The sequence below is a fragment of the Paramormyrops kingsleyae genome, chromosome 4 (genome assembly GCF_048594095.1).
Source record: "Paramormyrops kingsleyae isolate MSU_618 chromosome 4, PKINGS_0.4, whole genome shotgun sequence".
Lineage (NCBI taxonomy): Eukaryota > Metazoa > Chordata > Actinopteri > Osteoglossiformes > Mormyridae > Paramormyrops > Paramormyrops kingsleyae.
In genome coordinates, this window is record NC_132800.1 from 42,445,646 (window position 1) to 42,461,169 (window position 15,524).

The 15,524-nt window shown below is 49.3% G+C and overlaps 2 protein-coding genes across 7 annotated transcripts; both read right to left on the bottom strand.

Moving 5' to 3' along the window:
• Positions 1-27: 27 nt before the first annotated feature.
• Positions 28-5,338, bottom strand: zdhhc23b (zDHHC palmitoyltransferase 23b). Of its 3 annotated transcripts, none has more exons than XM_023845172.2 (5): positions 4,897-5,338; positions 3,386-3,567; positions 2,606-3,298; positions 2,200-2,280; positions 28-960 (listed from the first exon to the last, which is right to left on the bottom strand). In XM_023845172.2, exons 2-5 carry the CDS (start codon positions 3,517-3,519, stop codon positions 687-689), a joined length of 1,182 nt encoding a protein of 393 aa, XP_023700940.1. In that variant the 5' UTR covers positions 3,520-3,567; positions 4,897-5,338; the 3' UTR covers positions 28-686. The 3 variants fall into 3 exon arrangements, with proteins under 3 accessions (XP_023700940.1, XP_023700938.1, XP_023700939.1); XM_023845170.2 differs by having other exon boundaries at positions 2,200-2,367; XM_023845171.2 differs by having other exon boundaries at positions 2,200-2,367; positions 3,386-3,625.
• Positions 5,339-5,717: 379 nt separating this feature from the next.
• gramd1c (GRAM domain containing 1c) lies at positions 5,718-15,086 on the bottom strand. Of its 4 annotated transcripts, none has more exons than XM_072711380.1 (18): positions 14,965-15,076; positions 14,379-14,514; positions 13,883-13,985; positions 13,690-13,790; positions 13,508-13,603; positions 13,094-13,174; positions 11,314-11,420; positions 10,021-10,180; positions 9,336-9,879; positions 9,105-9,245; positions 8,872-8,990; positions 8,633-8,775; positions 8,420-8,523; positions 7,061-7,228; positions 6,909-6,975; positions 6,716-6,835; positions 6,532-6,637; positions 5,718-6,431 (listed from the first exon to the last, which is right to left on the bottom strand). In XM_072711380.1, the coding sequence occupies exons 2-18, from the start codon at positions 14,445-14,447 to the stop codon at positions 6,363-6,365; spliced, it is 2,298 nt and encodes a 765-aa protein (XP_072567481.1). In that variant the 5' UTR covers positions 14,448-14,514; positions 14,965-15,076; the 3' UTR covers positions 5,718-6,362. The 4 variants fall into 4 exon arrangements, with proteins under 4 accessions (XP_072567481.1, XP_072567480.1, XP_072567479.1 ...); XM_072711379.1 differs by having other exon boundaries at positions 14,379-14,570; XM_072711378.1 differs by having other exon boundaries at positions 13,883-14,649; positions 14,965-15,083.
• Positions 15,087-15,524: the final 438 nt, after the last annotated feature.

Here is a 15,524-nt window from a genome sequence, read left to right on the forward strand (position 1 = left end):
CTGGCAGCTCGATTAAAGACACAGCTGTTCTCAAAGCACACTGCTGATTTATTAGACTGGCAGGATACAAAGCAGAAGGGACCGCCTCCCCCCACCCTGAATACAGACAGAGCCCCTCTCTCCAGAATACAGACAGGGCCCTGAGAGAGGAGGTGACTGTAGGATATCCATGTCAGGGCCAGGCTGCAGAACCTTCTCTCTCATATAAAGGCACCACGGTGTGTCTCATGGCAGCATGGAACGATTCACATGAGCTGCGTGGACCTTCCCGATGAGCTGCATCTCCACAGACTTTCAGAAAAGGCACTAACTCTGGGAGGAACGTCAGAAAGTGTGTGTGAGCACACATGCGGGCCAGGCCCGCAGAGAAACCACAGGATTACGCACCAGCACCATTTCAATGTAGTGATCAGCAGCTGGCCTGCGTGTGGCTCATGGATCATGTGACCAGAACTGGGGAAGAGGGTGGGGGGGGGGGGTTGATGGGGATGCACACTGTGCTATGATGCCAAGACCAAAATGCCAATAAAACCGGCTCTCAAAATGACTCGTATGGCTCCTCTATTCCACACAACATACTGAAGCAAGCAGTATCAGGATGCAATGCTGTGCTGCCATCTGGTGGTGGGAAGTGGTACAACATTTAGTCCAGAGCAGTTCACACCAGCGGTAACAGGCAGGGGGCTCTATACCATGTCAGGGAGCCCTGGGAACATGGGCTCCAACGACAGGTGCATGGTGAGGAACTCGAGCCAGTTGGTGCAGAAGCCACGCGTATGCAGCCCTGTGTCGACAACAAGACCCCAGAGGCGTGTGCGGCCCGTCTTCTCTCTCAGGGCGAGGCGCGCCTCCCGTTCCGTTACGTTGAAACTGATGTTGATGAGTTGCAACATCAGTAGGTGAAACAGCCCCCCTGTCACCACACTGCTGTACCAGGCACAAGTGAAGCACAGCGCTGTGCTGTGGACAAACAGAGAACTGCAATTACTTAAGCTGAGCAGGAGATGCCTTGATAATTGTGAGGTCGCAGGGAACAGGAGTTCAGTGAGGTATAATGGGTGTGTCTGCAGTGGTGGAACAACTGTACACTAGGCCCTGGGGCAAAAATGGGCCACTGCCCCCCCCTTCCAAAAATACACTAAGGGCCTGCTCACACCCTTACAATAGTTGCAGATGATGAAATTCAAGTAGCCTCCAAATACCATCATGCACTGCAGTAGTTAGCAAATTCCGCAAACATGCTTTTTTTGTTAAATACATGCCTTGACAACATAGTTTGACTACAAAACATTACAAACTTTTTCATTTCAAAATTGTGTTTAGTACTAAATATTTTTTGTGTGTTGACTCCTACCATAATGAGATTGTATTCATAAAAATCAGAGATATGAAAGCAGCATGTCACAACTCTGTATAACATGCATGACATTAACAACTCAATTCTCATAAATGTTTTGTGTGTGTGAGATTTGCAGTCAGAGGGGAGACTTTGATGACATGGGGGTGGTGGGCCCTGGGACAACCCTGTCTACCAGTCTGCCCCTATATGTCTGTGCTGGTTTATATTAGTACCAAAGGTCCCCAAAATGTGGTAAAACCTGTTACTTTTTATCTTGTGGGGACATTTTTCAGGTCCCCACAATATAAACCTCTATTATGTAGTTGCAGTCAAAAAACTAAAATAGCCAAAAGTGTTGTAATTTGTTTGGTTAGTTATGGTTAAGGTTAGGGCTGAACAAGGGTCAGGGTTATCATAGTAAGGATTATTATGACAGAAATTATTTCAATAATAGAATGATTACAATAATAGGAATATATGTGTATGCCGGTATCTGTGCCTCTGAGTGAGTGTGTGTCTATCTTTGGGTGTTTCTCAATACCAAGAATGCTCATACTTGTGGTCTTTGCAAGAGCAGCTTTGCTAATTTACCTCCTAAGAATGCATTTGGGATGTAATGAATCTTGAGATTGTTCTCATTTGGTACGGATGCAATCAATGTATCCTTAATATCTGGAGATGCAAAAGCAACATTCAGGATTTCTACAGGCCTCTGTATTTTTGTTCTTAGTATTGGATCTGGTCTTCGGCAATGGACATAAAACGGTTATGCAAGAACACAAGTATGGTTAAGTACGAATATTGAGAAAAACCATCTGTGTGCAACTCTCTCTCTCTGTCTGTGATCACCATGTCCCTACCTGTATTGGGCATACACGCCGGGGCAGTAGAAAAGGGCATAAAGCAGGTTCTGACGTGGACAGATGCTACGCAGCACCAGGCTGATCCCGTACACCGACGTCAAAAGGAAGAGGAGGAGCGTCAGCAGGAAATTGCGATGATTGGCCTGACCCACACAGCTGTTGATCCTGATTGGCAGATCGATCAGACAGTGAGTCATGGGCTGTCAGCTCAGCTTATGGTCCGCCTGCTTCGTTATGGCAGGATGTGACAGGGACAGACTGATTCACACTCTGCCATCACAGACATTGTGACATCTCATCTCTTTGTTACGTAAGGCCTAATTACCCCACGTGAGTGTGGCCATCCCACATATCAGTAAGGACATAGAGGAAACCTCCCAGAATTCTGAGTGGCGAAACTCACCAGACGCAGTGGTGGTCCATGCGATAAACGCAGGCGCTGCAGATTCGGCAGTGCCCTGACCGTGGGGGGCGCATTATCCTGCAAGTGGGGCACCAGTTCTTCTTCAAGCCATTAGCTTGTGTCGCTGGCCCCGTACCCTGCCCCGGGGGAGCTGCCCGGCTGGCTATCGCCACCACCTGGCAAGAGCCGTTGGACTGGCTCTGCTCGTCCTGCTCAGACAGCCTTCCATAGTAAGTCACGGTGCTGTGAGCATCGGAGGGGCAGGCCTTCACAAATCCGGGGTCGCGCTTAGTGCGGGCCAAGGAGATTAGAGTGAGGACCATGCCTGTTGTCACGGTGACTAGCTGGGCGCCTCCCACATCACCCCGTGGAAGGACCTCGGTGAGGAAGAGGTAGTACATATAGGCCAGGGAGAAGAGTGCCAGGCTGAGGAAGAAGAGAGTGCGGCCTTTACGCCGGTGCGTGACGTAGTAGTACCAGAGCACCAGGACCGGCAGGATTGTCAATACCGCCATGCCCACCAGGAAATGCAGCGCTGCCAGCCGCAAGAGCACAGGGAGCAGCACCAGGGGTGGCACCACCGACAGCTCCACCCGCTTGGCCCCCCGCAGCCAGGGCACACGCAGTCGGTCTGTCACCACAGCGATCACCCGGGACAGTGAGTCAGCCTTCTGAGGCTGCCGCTTCAGCCACCTGCATGTAGGCAAGGGAAGGAGTGCCAGTTAAAGCTTGCAACCATGTGGAATTTGGCCTCATTGAGTGTCCCCTGCTGCCTGTTACCTGTCACAAGCCTGGTCCAGGTCCTCGCAGTCACAGCAGCAGGCCGCCATGTGCTGCCGGTCTCCCTGGCGGTCCACATACTCACAGCAGCACAGGGGGTCGTCTGGCTCCGGTGGCCTGACCTTCCCTCTCATGGTCCCACTTCAGCCAATGACACTGCAGCATGGGCGGGGCTAACACACCTACAAGAGGGATCAGCCAATCACAAACAGGAGTAGCAGCACCAGGCAGACAGGAGCCCTGTGAGAGAAAGGAAGTGGGAGTGAGTGGCGACAGCTGCTGGGGAGACCAGGAGATGGCATACTGGCACACCTTCACTGCTCCCTCCTGACAAGCCACACTGGCCTGCGACAGAACCAGTGTAGATCACAAAGTCTCACATGAGAATGCAGCTACCTGGACTCTTGGTTTGCAAAGAAGCAGTATGGGACCAGCACAGGATCCATACAGAACTAGCATGGGACTTGTACAAGACTAGCGCAAGACCAGCCTGGGACAGGAACGTCTCAGGGGCTTACAAATTAGGCCACGGCTGTTCTGATTCGGTTATCCGCAACAATCCTTCTTCACCAGAACCATGTCCTCGTGTAAGAAACAAGGTCAGACTGGTCCCAGGAGAACCACTAACTAGGACAATTCATTTTGTTGCCCATGAACTTGACAGCAGTGGAAACCAGAGATGGCAACTGTAAGCGGGAAAGCTTGCAGTCTCTAAATGTGGCGAGTGGCTCCTCACAGGCTGGAAGCCAGAAGATATTCGCTCAAAAAAAAACAGTTTGAGAGATATAAAGAGATGCTTAGCAACAGCTAACCCTTCATCCATACTTCACGAATCACATAACACATCCGCCGTCTCCAGTTTCGGTCGGCTTAACGCCCCATTCAGGCTGGCAGTCCTGGAAATCAGCGCTTTGCTGTATCCTGTTACAAAGTGTGTATCCTACGAGCCAATTTCAATTTGAAAGAAAGCCAAACGGAATAAAAAGCAGCTATGCTTCTATATCAAGACACAGACTGATGTTAAGCTTATGAGCTGAATATGGATCGATAGACCTCCTACTTAACACACATTACCTGAAAGCGAAGTGATCAAGTTACGGCGCCTGCTTAGTGTTTGCGAGAGCAAAGGCAGGTTAAGTGACGCCGCCTCGGGGTAAGCCGGTCAGGCGTGGCGCTCATCCTGATTGACTGGGGCTGTTTCAACAACATGTGTGCATGTATGGCCATGCTGGTGTGTGACAGTCCCGAAATGTGCATCTATGTCTGTGGCGGTGTGTGACGATCCCTCAGCAAAACTTAAGCCGAAGTGCGGATAGGCAGCATGGCTGGGCGCGCACAAATTCGAGGGAAATGAAAGCGAAACCGCATCCACCAACGCGGGACTAACCGGCTGACCTTTATTAAAGCAGCTCTCACACACGTCCCGGCACCGCTACGCCACACATGGCGGTCCGGCAGCACGCACTGAGCCGAGGCACTGCACGGAGTCTCTGGTCGGCTCCGGGACCCACCTTGAGCGTAGCGGCAGCGTACTTGTTGCACATTAATGGGAAATCAGCGAGGCGGGCTCCGGACGTGTCCGAAGTGTGGGCGAACTTTCGTCTGACAGCAGAAGTCACCTTTCAGCCCACCGGCAAGGGGCAGGCGGGGGCGCGATGACTTGAACTCGCAGATTGCGCCCGCGGTCCGTGGCGAAGCGGAATCGGAGCCGAGGTCGGAGTCAAAGTGGGATCTGGAGGCGGAACGGGGTGTGGGTGTTCTCCGCCAGGCGACGATACGCCTGCATGCAATGTATACTAAGTGCGAGTGAAGCAGCTTCCTCCCGCAGACTCCTGACGTCAGTGGCCGCTAACCCTTTACTGTCCACGTGTGAAGATCTCACAGCTCTCCGGGGAGGAGATGTCCCAGTGGAAGTGAAGGGTTGAAATGGCAATGAGCTCCGGGGGCACTGTGGACAACAGTGCTTTTATTTACTTCTTTCAGTGTCACTGGTTTTATTTATGTACTTTTAATGAGTTCCTGTTTATAGGGCAGCTGTAAATAGCATTGTAATCACTATTTTGATATTCAACAGCAATAACAAGCAGGGCAGTACACTAATGGCCATATCTGCATATTTATGCAGCGGCCATGGGCCAGAGCTGATAGGATACTAGAGCAGACAAAGAAGCGCTTAATATGGGATCATATTACGCATTACACACCCTCCTGGGAACAGGATGAGTGAGAGCCCCAGCTTCCAGCCAGAAGCACCTTAACCCTGAGCCGCTCAAAAAGCCTGGAATGGAGGGTGTCATCACATGACTGGCAGAAAGACCCCACCATCACACAATTAGACACACAGATGTGAAAACCTTTATTAGAAAGCAATGTGCGGGTGTCACAGTGGGTCAACAGCACGGGTCACATTTAACCATGGAACTGAAATAAACACACATGCTCCCAGTGCAGACAAACACAGAAACAAGCCAGTTAAACAGGAACACCAGAGATGGAGGCGGTGGCGTGAGGCTCGTTAAAAATTTAGGAACGGAGGATCAACCTTCATCTTAAAAAGTACACAAATAAAATCACATGCACACTTCAGAGAGCGTGAGAAATGGGACAGGAGCACAGGATCACAGCCTCCGCTTGACCTGGACTAAATTATTCTATGCTCACCAAAACAAAAATACCATATGTAAAAGCTAACTGAAAACATACTATCCGTTAATCAAAATTTAAAATGATCACAGTCAAAGCCCAGCGCTGGCGTCGGCTTCTGGTTCCACCAGCAGAACCAGCTTACAAGAAACACACCTTCAGCTGAAGGTTATAGTACAGAACACATGGGACATTTATGATTTGTCATAGTACGCTTCAATTGAGGATGACATGGAAGACCAGCAGACCCATATTATGCACTGCTCCAGGGGCAGCGCTGCACCCTGAATGTGGGGCTCCAATAGAGGCAGGGCTTCAGTTTGGAGGAGGAACTTTAGTCTGGGGGGCCGGTCTCATTCTGTACCTTGAAGCTCTGCTGCAGAAGCACCAAAGAGCTGCGCAGCTGTAAGGATAGAGTGTTAGGGTTAGACTGGCACACAGTCAAATCACATGACCTGTTGCCTTTCACAAGGCCCTAGCGAAAAGTAATCAGGCTAACGCACCTGTTCAAGCAGGTCGATGGAGTCCTGCAGCACAGACCTCAGCAAGTGGGTCTCCTCCATATCCCTGAGAGGAGGATACCGACGGGGCTCTGTGTCTGGGGTTAGACTGGAAGACAGAGAGGTGAGGGTGAGCACAGGGCCCATGGGGGAAGCACAGAGAGGTGGCCGGGATGCCAAGGCTCACCTGGACTCCACCCTCTCCCTGAGGCGCTGCTTGGTGCTCAGGTACATGCGCTGGGCCACGTCTTCCATGGCCCACAACTTCAGGAAGAGGCTGAGATTCAGTACAGTCAGGATGAGCAGTCTGGATGAGGAAAGGGGATCCATTAGGGTCATGCACGGGGGTCACACACCCACGACTCGCTAACCACACTCACATGAAGCTCATAGCCACCACAATCATGCCGATGTTCCATCGTTGTGGGCCCTTCCTGTCCAGGGAACCTGTGGGGAGGACATTGTTGACAGCTGTGTCATCTGTGCATGTGCATATGACCAGAACCACAGGCAACCGTACACGCCTCTGCACCTGAGAGTCGGTCCCGGTGGAGATCTGCCTCCACACCAAACTGCTTGCTGGCTTTAAAATGTTCTGGGACTGAGCGGCTGTAGGTCCTCCTACGGCGCCGCACGCCAGCTGCCTTACTGTCCCCACCCACCGGCGCAGACTCTGCCTCCTCCTCCAGCAGCTCCGCCTCTGCAAGGATCACACACTATTATGGCCATAAGCTGGGAGAACGGGGGGCACCCTGCTGGCCTTGCCATAGGGGTCCCCATGGCCCGCTGAAGGAGTTCCCCATGACGGCACTAAAGGAGCTACCGCGGCTCTGCTAAAGGAGGGCAGACACAGTTCACATTCTGCTCCAGTTTTTAGATGAATCTAGAACACTGCAATTCCAAATCTGGCCAAATAAACAAATTTCCCAGAATACAAAATGCTAAACACAGTAAATTTGATTTATTTTTATGAAGGATGTGAATTATGCTCTCTGCCTGAGGTTCAAGTCCAGATTTTTCCAAAAACAGAGGAAAACATAAGTGCTGTAGAGGGTGCTCAGAGCCCATCGGCATAGCTGTGCTGGACATGAACACGCTTAGACGAGGCTCAGTACAGCCTGCCCACTTAGAGGCCCATTAGCAGCATCAGCAGTTGTCTAACGAGATCATGCACTCTGCTCCTGGGCCAGGAAGTGATGACATGGCAGCAGGGAAACAGGGCTAAGTAGGATACCAAAAACACCATGGCAGAATGCACTTATGGAAGATATCATACAAGGGCATCTGGTAAATCTCATCGTATACTGAAACTGACACAAAAAGCATTAAAGAAATAAGGATGAAGTTAACATATCCAGTTTAACCTAATCAACACAGATAACTAGCACTATATTCCAAAGGTCAAGACCCATTGAGTCTATTTCCAGCTACCTGGGTAGGGACTTCGGTTTAACCACAACTACCTGCAGCCAGGTCATGCTGAGCTTCCATTTAACCAGAACTGACTACAGCCGGGTCACACCAAGCTTCCGTCTGACCATGACTACCTATGGCTGGGTCACACCAAGTGTCTGTATAACCACAACTACCTTTGGCCAGGTTATGCCAAGCTTCCATTTGACCACGACTACATATGGTCAGGTCACACCACAATCTTCTGTTCGAGTTTGACTACTCCCTAGGTCATCAAGCAAGTGCTCCACTGCCCTCTTTGGGTTGTTCATTGACAATTTTCTCCTTGACTTGAAACCATCAGCTATAAAAATGTCATATTGTTTAGGTTTCCCCCTCCTTGTTCCTCCAGGGGATTGAGATGCTGGTTTCAAGAAACCAGAAGAATAACATCCCATGTTTTAGTTTATCATCAGACAACAAAGACAAGAGCATGCACCGAGATGTCGAAAATAGTCCGCCAGGCCACTCCAGGAGTTCTTGGCAATGAAGGATTTGACCAAACCCCAGGGCTGTCTCTTGTACTTCACGTCTGTGTAGACCCTGAACACAAAGAGGCACATTGAGCACCATGGCAGAATCAGATGGGCGCTTGACCCTGAGAAACAGTACAGGAGGAAGGACGGCCAGGTCAGGAGGGCAGGCAGCTCACCTGAGGTGACATTCATGTTTGGAGTTGTGAGAGATGCAAAAACGGTTGTGTGTGTAGAAATAATCATGGTATGGAACATCATGGGTATAGACCTCAGCTTCCACTAGGTAGTGCTGTCCAACTTGTGCGTCCCTGTAGAGGGTCTGGGGAGGCGTGTGGCAGATATCGATCAACGAATAAATTGAACGAACGATCTCTCTCCCTCCCTCCCTCCCTCTCTCTCCCCCATCCCTGTATACCTGGGTCTCCGTGGCTGTGGTGGACTTCCCTATCAGTGGATTATTGATGGTGACAGTGTAGTTTAGTGTTCTTTTCATGTTACCAGAGGCATCCTTCTGCCAAGGTGTGAAGGTGATACCTGGAGACAGATGAAGGAGATGATGCTATTTACATTGTTTATGGGACGACTGGATGACATTGTGATCATTTCCAGGTGTTCCTGCTCAACTGAAAGGGCACAGACAGGAATTACCTGTCACCTTTCTGGCTTCCATGAACCTCCGGATGAAAGGAGAATCTGTAAAGAGCAGCTCAAACATCTTTTCTGCACTCAAGTGGAAGAGGCGGTTTATATACACTTTACCCTGGACAGGGGCTGGACATGCAGACTCATCTGCAGAGACATTAAAGAGAAGGGGTTATTAAACAAGCCAGGGGGATGATTGGAGGGGGAAGACACTCGCGGGTTGGCATGATTGCTCACCATCTTCCACACTTTCTGAACTGCTGCCCTCTGTGACATGGTCCTCATTATCATTAAGGTCCAGGGTTGTCTCAGGGCATTTGGACACCCTTTCTGAGCCAGATCGATTCAGAGGAGAATGAGAATGTTTAGACCCCCTTTCAGGGGTAGTTTGGTCCAGAGGGGACTCCAGGTGCTTAGACGTCCTTTCCGGGGTGGTTCGGTCCAAAGGGGACTCCAAGCGTTTGGACCCCCTTTCAGCGGCAGTCCGGTCCAGAGGCACCTCCAAGCGTTTGGATGCCCTTTCTGGGGCAGTCCGGTCCAGAGGCACCTCCAAGCGTTTGGACGCCCTTTCTGGGGCAGTCCGATCCAGAGGCACCTCCAAGCGTTTGGACGCCCTTTCTGGGGTAGTCCGGTCCAAAGGCACATCCACACGTTTGGATGCCCTTTCCTGAGCACCCCGATCCAGAGGCAACTCAGAACGCTTGGACCCCCTTTCCAGTACACTCCGGTCCAACGGTTTATCTGAAGTCCGGTGGCGGGATGCAGGAGAACGCGAGCCCTCCTTTAAAAACACATGGTAACATCAGTGTCAAACAGTCCAATTATATACCCTCAAATCCACCCACCCCCAACTCTTTATGAGACTGACTGAATGATTGGTTGGCCCACCACACTGAGCCTCTGATGCCACTCAAGCCCTTACTGTGTTCACGGAGCCCCCCCCAGACAGAGATGATGACTGTGGCTCCTCTCCAGCTGGGGAACTTCTACCCACTGATGGCAAACTGGTTGGCAGGATACGGAGGGAGGTGGGTCTCTCGCGTCTCCCAGCATGCTCCTCTCCAGCTGCCCGTGCTGCCATGCTGAGAGAATGAAATGCCATTGAAGTTCCAGTAACAAACTGCCGATTGCCCATTTGCCTGGACAAAAGTGCTGCATCCAGAAAATCTAATCCTGTGATATTTCAGAAACCCTCTACCACCACTGTAGATAGTGATTACAAAGTTGGTCTGATTACTAATTACTAATTGTATAGGGTCATTCCACCTCAACCCAACAAACATTTGGTATCGTCCATGCTCAACCATCTGAGAATTGAACCATTTTGTGGCATTGTTTGACCCTGGGCTAATATGAATAATCCAGCATTTCTTTAGCCTACCTCATATAGTTTAGGAGTTACACTGACTTGAAATTCAATGAGATTTTTCCTTCGTTTGCAAAAATGCTTGGTTGCCCATTTTCAGATGCCTGTATATTTGCAACGGTAACACCTAGGCACCTGACAAAAATATTCTAGGTTCCCTTTACAACATATTAAAAAATCGGCATGGTGTTTTGTGTTCCAAGGGTTTTATTGACAATTTGAAGCTAAACAGAAAACACCATTCGATTAAATGGAACCAAGAACTTTCATATGAAAGTGACAATATTTTTACAACCCCCTGAGATTCTGGGCCTCTTGACAGATTAGAGTAATAATGTTTATCTTAAGTTGGGTACATGGGTACAAGTTGGGTAAATGAATACATATTTGGAATCAGGCCAAGACCTTTATATCAACATTTGTTTTCAGGTGCCTAGGTGTTACTGTTGCAAAGATACAGGCATCCAAAAAAGGGTGACCAAGCATTTTTTGCAAACAAAGGAAAAATCTCATTGAATTTCAAGCCAGTGTAACTCCTAAACTATATGAGGTAGGCTAAAGAAGTTTTGGATTATTTATATTGGCTCAGGGTCAAACAAAATGCTGCAAAATTGTTCAAATCTCAGATGGTCAAGCTTAGATCATTTGTGGAGTTGAGCCAGAATTACCCTATTTTCTCATCACCTCATGAATTACAACATTCCACACTACAGAAGAGGAAGACCAAGTATTACCTGGGCTCAATCACTTAAACATTGTGAAGAAACACATTCAGAAATGTTTTCCTCAACATCCATGTTCACCCTGTAAAGGTCCCATAAGCAGCATAAAGAAAAGGAGTATGTTCACCTGGTAGTCTCAGATACCAGAACGTTCTCCATGTCCTCGCGGCTCAGGCCCACGTCGCCTCCATAGTGCAGCAGGACCATGTGCCAGAGCTCAGGCTTGGTCAGGGGCTGAGGCCAGTGAGGAAAACACATACGAATGATTAACCAGATAATCCATTCTCTCTTAACACACACAAACGTAATCTTTAACAAGTATCTGCTTTAACCCAGAAATTCCAGCTCTCCTCCCTTCCTAAACACTTCAACTAATTATTATGCTGACAACTTTAACTTTAGAATTGTTAAATCTTCAAGCAACAAGTTAGGACTACAAGTAAGTGTTAAGTCACCCAAAAGTTGCTCATAAACTCCCGAGGGTGGGCGCTGTAGGTGTGTTACCGTCAGGAAAAACACCGAAACTCAGTACCCGAGCGTCCGTTTCCCCCAACCACTCCCATCTAAACATTCACTATAAATGGTTTAAGGAGTTTATTTAGCTTTCAAAATGATTAATTGTAGCAAGCGGCGAAACGGCCGTAATGGTTAAGCTGTGATCATGAAAACGGCGGACAGTTTGGGGGAAACAATTGCTGGTAGCAAAACGTACCGCGGATCCAGTGAAAATTTCTCCCAAAAGCGGAAGGTCAAACTTCACTGCGCTGCGCAAACGTTGGGTATGCAGCGGGTGGTCAGAGATGGGGCAGGTGCAGCACCGCGGCCGGTGGATCCCTGACGCGGTGTTTCAGGAAGACCGTGTTCACAACTTCAGAAACAAAGTAACCGGTGACGAAAACAGCAACACCCGCCCTACCGTCTTCACCAAGCAGGTGTCATAACAAAACCTCTGTGCACAGCACAGGCTGATGCTCCCTCCAATCCGTATCGGAACGGCGCTTCCGCAGTGGCAGCACTCCCCACCAGGACGTCGTCCACCTGCAGCCGTGAACGCGATAAACCTGTGCGCCTCAAGGGGGCTGGCACAAAGGTGCACCTTCGCTCCACCTACTGACACCCACACGCAGGCGCTGGGCGGGACAGCCCATACAAACCTGCCGGACACCGCAGGCTGATCGAGACGCGCCCTAGAGGAACCGCCGGTGCACGAAATATACAAGTACAAAGGGTGACGCGGCAGTGCATATGTGCCCGTAAATACTCCCGGCTGTATTAATGGTATTTATAGGGTTGTTTACCACGGCGTAGTCCCCCGACCATCAACCCCTGGAGCATTGGTCCGCAGGGCGGACGTAGCCATAAACGCCGCACTGAGCCAGTTGAACTGCGACCACAGTTATATTATGCAGTTCAACCGTGAGACCAGGGCGGCTCTTCGCCTATCTACAGCTTTCTAATAACCTACTGAGAAAATCATTTGCATTTTGCGTTATCTCACGTAAATCAGGCATCGAGTCCAAAGTATGTCAGGTTGTGGCACTTTGACTCTGGCTTGTGACAATGCAGAATTTTGTCCTGTTGTATTGGTGGGCTGCGATATCTCCCTGAAGGTGTGAGCACGTGCACAGAGGTGAGCAGCATCATGAAATATATGCAGCACATTAAGGACAGCCAGCCGTTTCCAACATAGGGAACACCCAAGAATTTATTCTGGTATCTGGTTGCCAGACGTGTACCCTTTGACATCTGAGAGACTGAGACCGCACAGGCGTGATTCCTTCCTCTCCTTACCATGATGAGCAGAGAGGGGTTGATTAGTATGGTCTATGAAGAGACTAAAAATACAAAAATACTGATTTCGGATTGGTTCCTGGCATAGATGGCATGTGTTGTGATTGTTCGATCACCTTGTCCAGAAGCATGTTCTGCCACATTCTGAAGATGCTTTGGAAGCTCTTCTCCCTCGATGAGAAGGATGTAAAAAATAACTATGGGGAGGACAAGAAACACATTGTCATGAAACCGCTGTCCACCTGATGGGGGTGGGCTATGTGGGTGTGGTTACATGGCCTCCAATCCACCATGCTTTATACTTTTTGTGTGTGTGCGTGTGGCTCAGCAGGTTAGGTTAGTTGCTGTGTCTGTCATTGTAAGTTGGCCGGTTCAGATCCCAGGGCTGACAGAGCCCTTGAGTAACTTCCAGTTGCCCCAGGGACTGTCTGATGCTGCTTCTTCAAAAATGCACATTGCCTTGGATAAAAAACAAGTGCTAAATGGATGCAGTGTAGGTGGGTGCATTTGTGTGTGTGCCCTGCTGCTACCTTCTCGGCCTCAGTGCAGATCTGAATGGCATTAGGGATGAAGATGGCCGTCTTCTCCCGGGACACGGCAGTGATGATTTTCAAGGGCACCTTCAGCTATGATGGAGAAAGCAAGAGGTCAGCAGAGGGACGGTGAGGCCCCTGATTCCAAGGCTGTCACTCCTCTCCATTCTTCTCCTCACCGTTGTGCCCCGAAAGACATTGGTATGAAAGCACAGCCAGCCCTCTGAGAGGTAGAGCCGCCCTTGCAGCAAGATGTCTCTCTGGAGAGCGCAGGCGCAGTCTGCATGGCACCCAGGTGGGGAGGGAGGGGCTGTGAGTGGAGTAATGCATGCAGTGCTTCAAGTGCCGCTAAACTGTTACTCTCTCTCTCACCCATTATGAGCATCTCAGACTCTGGCAGGACTTTGAAGAGCTTCCTGAACTCCTCGCTCCGCTGTGTGTAGCAGGTGGGTGGGGCTTGTGGGGAGATCAAGCACTGTACAGAGGCCACAGGTGGGTAAACAGCGTGAAATACTTTACAATAAAATACTGAAGTTAAATGTGTTTTGGGGTGGCGGTCATTGATAATGTGACATGAATTTTCTGCAGGTTTGAAAACCAGCAGTGCTCGGACCTCGAGGACCGTGATTTGAATAACCCTGATATAGATGTTCCTGTGAAAAGTGTCACGGAGCGCCTGAATTTGGTTGTAATTCCATGATACTTCCACTAGATGGAGGCAGTCCATAGAGCAGGAATCAATGTAATTTGTATTAATTGCATTGAATTAATGTTGGATTGGATTAATAAGAGTTTAATGGGATCTGCTGTGTTCTTTGGGAGATGCAGGTCATGACACTATAACTTTGAGTGTATTGCAGGTTCCAACCTCAGCTTCCTCTGTGGTGCCTTTGTCGTCACCCTGGCAATCATCGTCACTAACGGCATCAAACCACATCCCCTACCGGGCTGGCTGGGTCGTCAGCCCAGGAGATGTTCTGATGAGATCTGGACCGGTGTTGGACCTTCTCAGGATGGAGGAGATGGGTGGGTGGCAGCCCTGTCCCCAGCCTTAGAGGGACTTAATTACTGATAAGTGAGGCTGCTGATCATCGTCCATAATATTGGTAAAGCAGGAATAAACATTGCAGCAAATAGCACTGTAGAAAACAGGTTAAGATGCATACAGCAGATTCATACGTGGAAGTTATGTAGATATATACAGCACCGAATCAAGTAAACTGTAAATGTTAAAGGTGATATTGTACATGCATAAAATGTCACGGACTACTACATTTTCATAACACGCAATGAATTATTTTGCAGACTGATAAGACACTAAAATATGTAGATCCAAAACACGCAGTGAGACTATACTGTATGTTGTCGATCCATATCAAACAGTGAACTATAGTGTAAATACAGAAGACGAGTAAAAATATTCATATTCCATAAAAGTGCAGCCCGCGACCTACCTGAGCCGGTGAATCCCCGAGAATCAGGTATGCGGTGCGGATCAGCTCACTCTGTGTTAGAAAGCGCTTCAAACGGCTCGCAAACCGGGTTTCGCTTACCGTGCCTGTGTCGGGAGGCGCATGTGTGGGAACCGGTTTATCCTGCCCGGGACCCCGGGGGACCATGCCCTCCGGCCGTCTTTCACCAGGGCGGAAATAAACCTCCGTGTGGAGGTTATAAAGACGAGGAGGAGTCCTTCAAGATCTGCTAAAAGTTCGGGTTTTACCTCACCCACCATTTGGACTTTAAATTCCAATGAGTCAGTTACTTGCACATTGATGTGGTTTAACGGGCGTAAACAGAACGATGAAAAGACTTCAGTTTAATTATACTTCTCAGTAGATTCCGCGCTGTAGGCAGCCGCGCTTCGCCCAGAAATGTAACTGCAGGCATCAGCTGGCTACGGTTAGAACATCCAGCAAAAGCCCTGTGTGCCATAAATGATTTATCCCTGACATAAATGTGCATTTTTACGGTTAGTAGGCCTATTGATACCTTGGATGGAGCATGATCGTTTTAA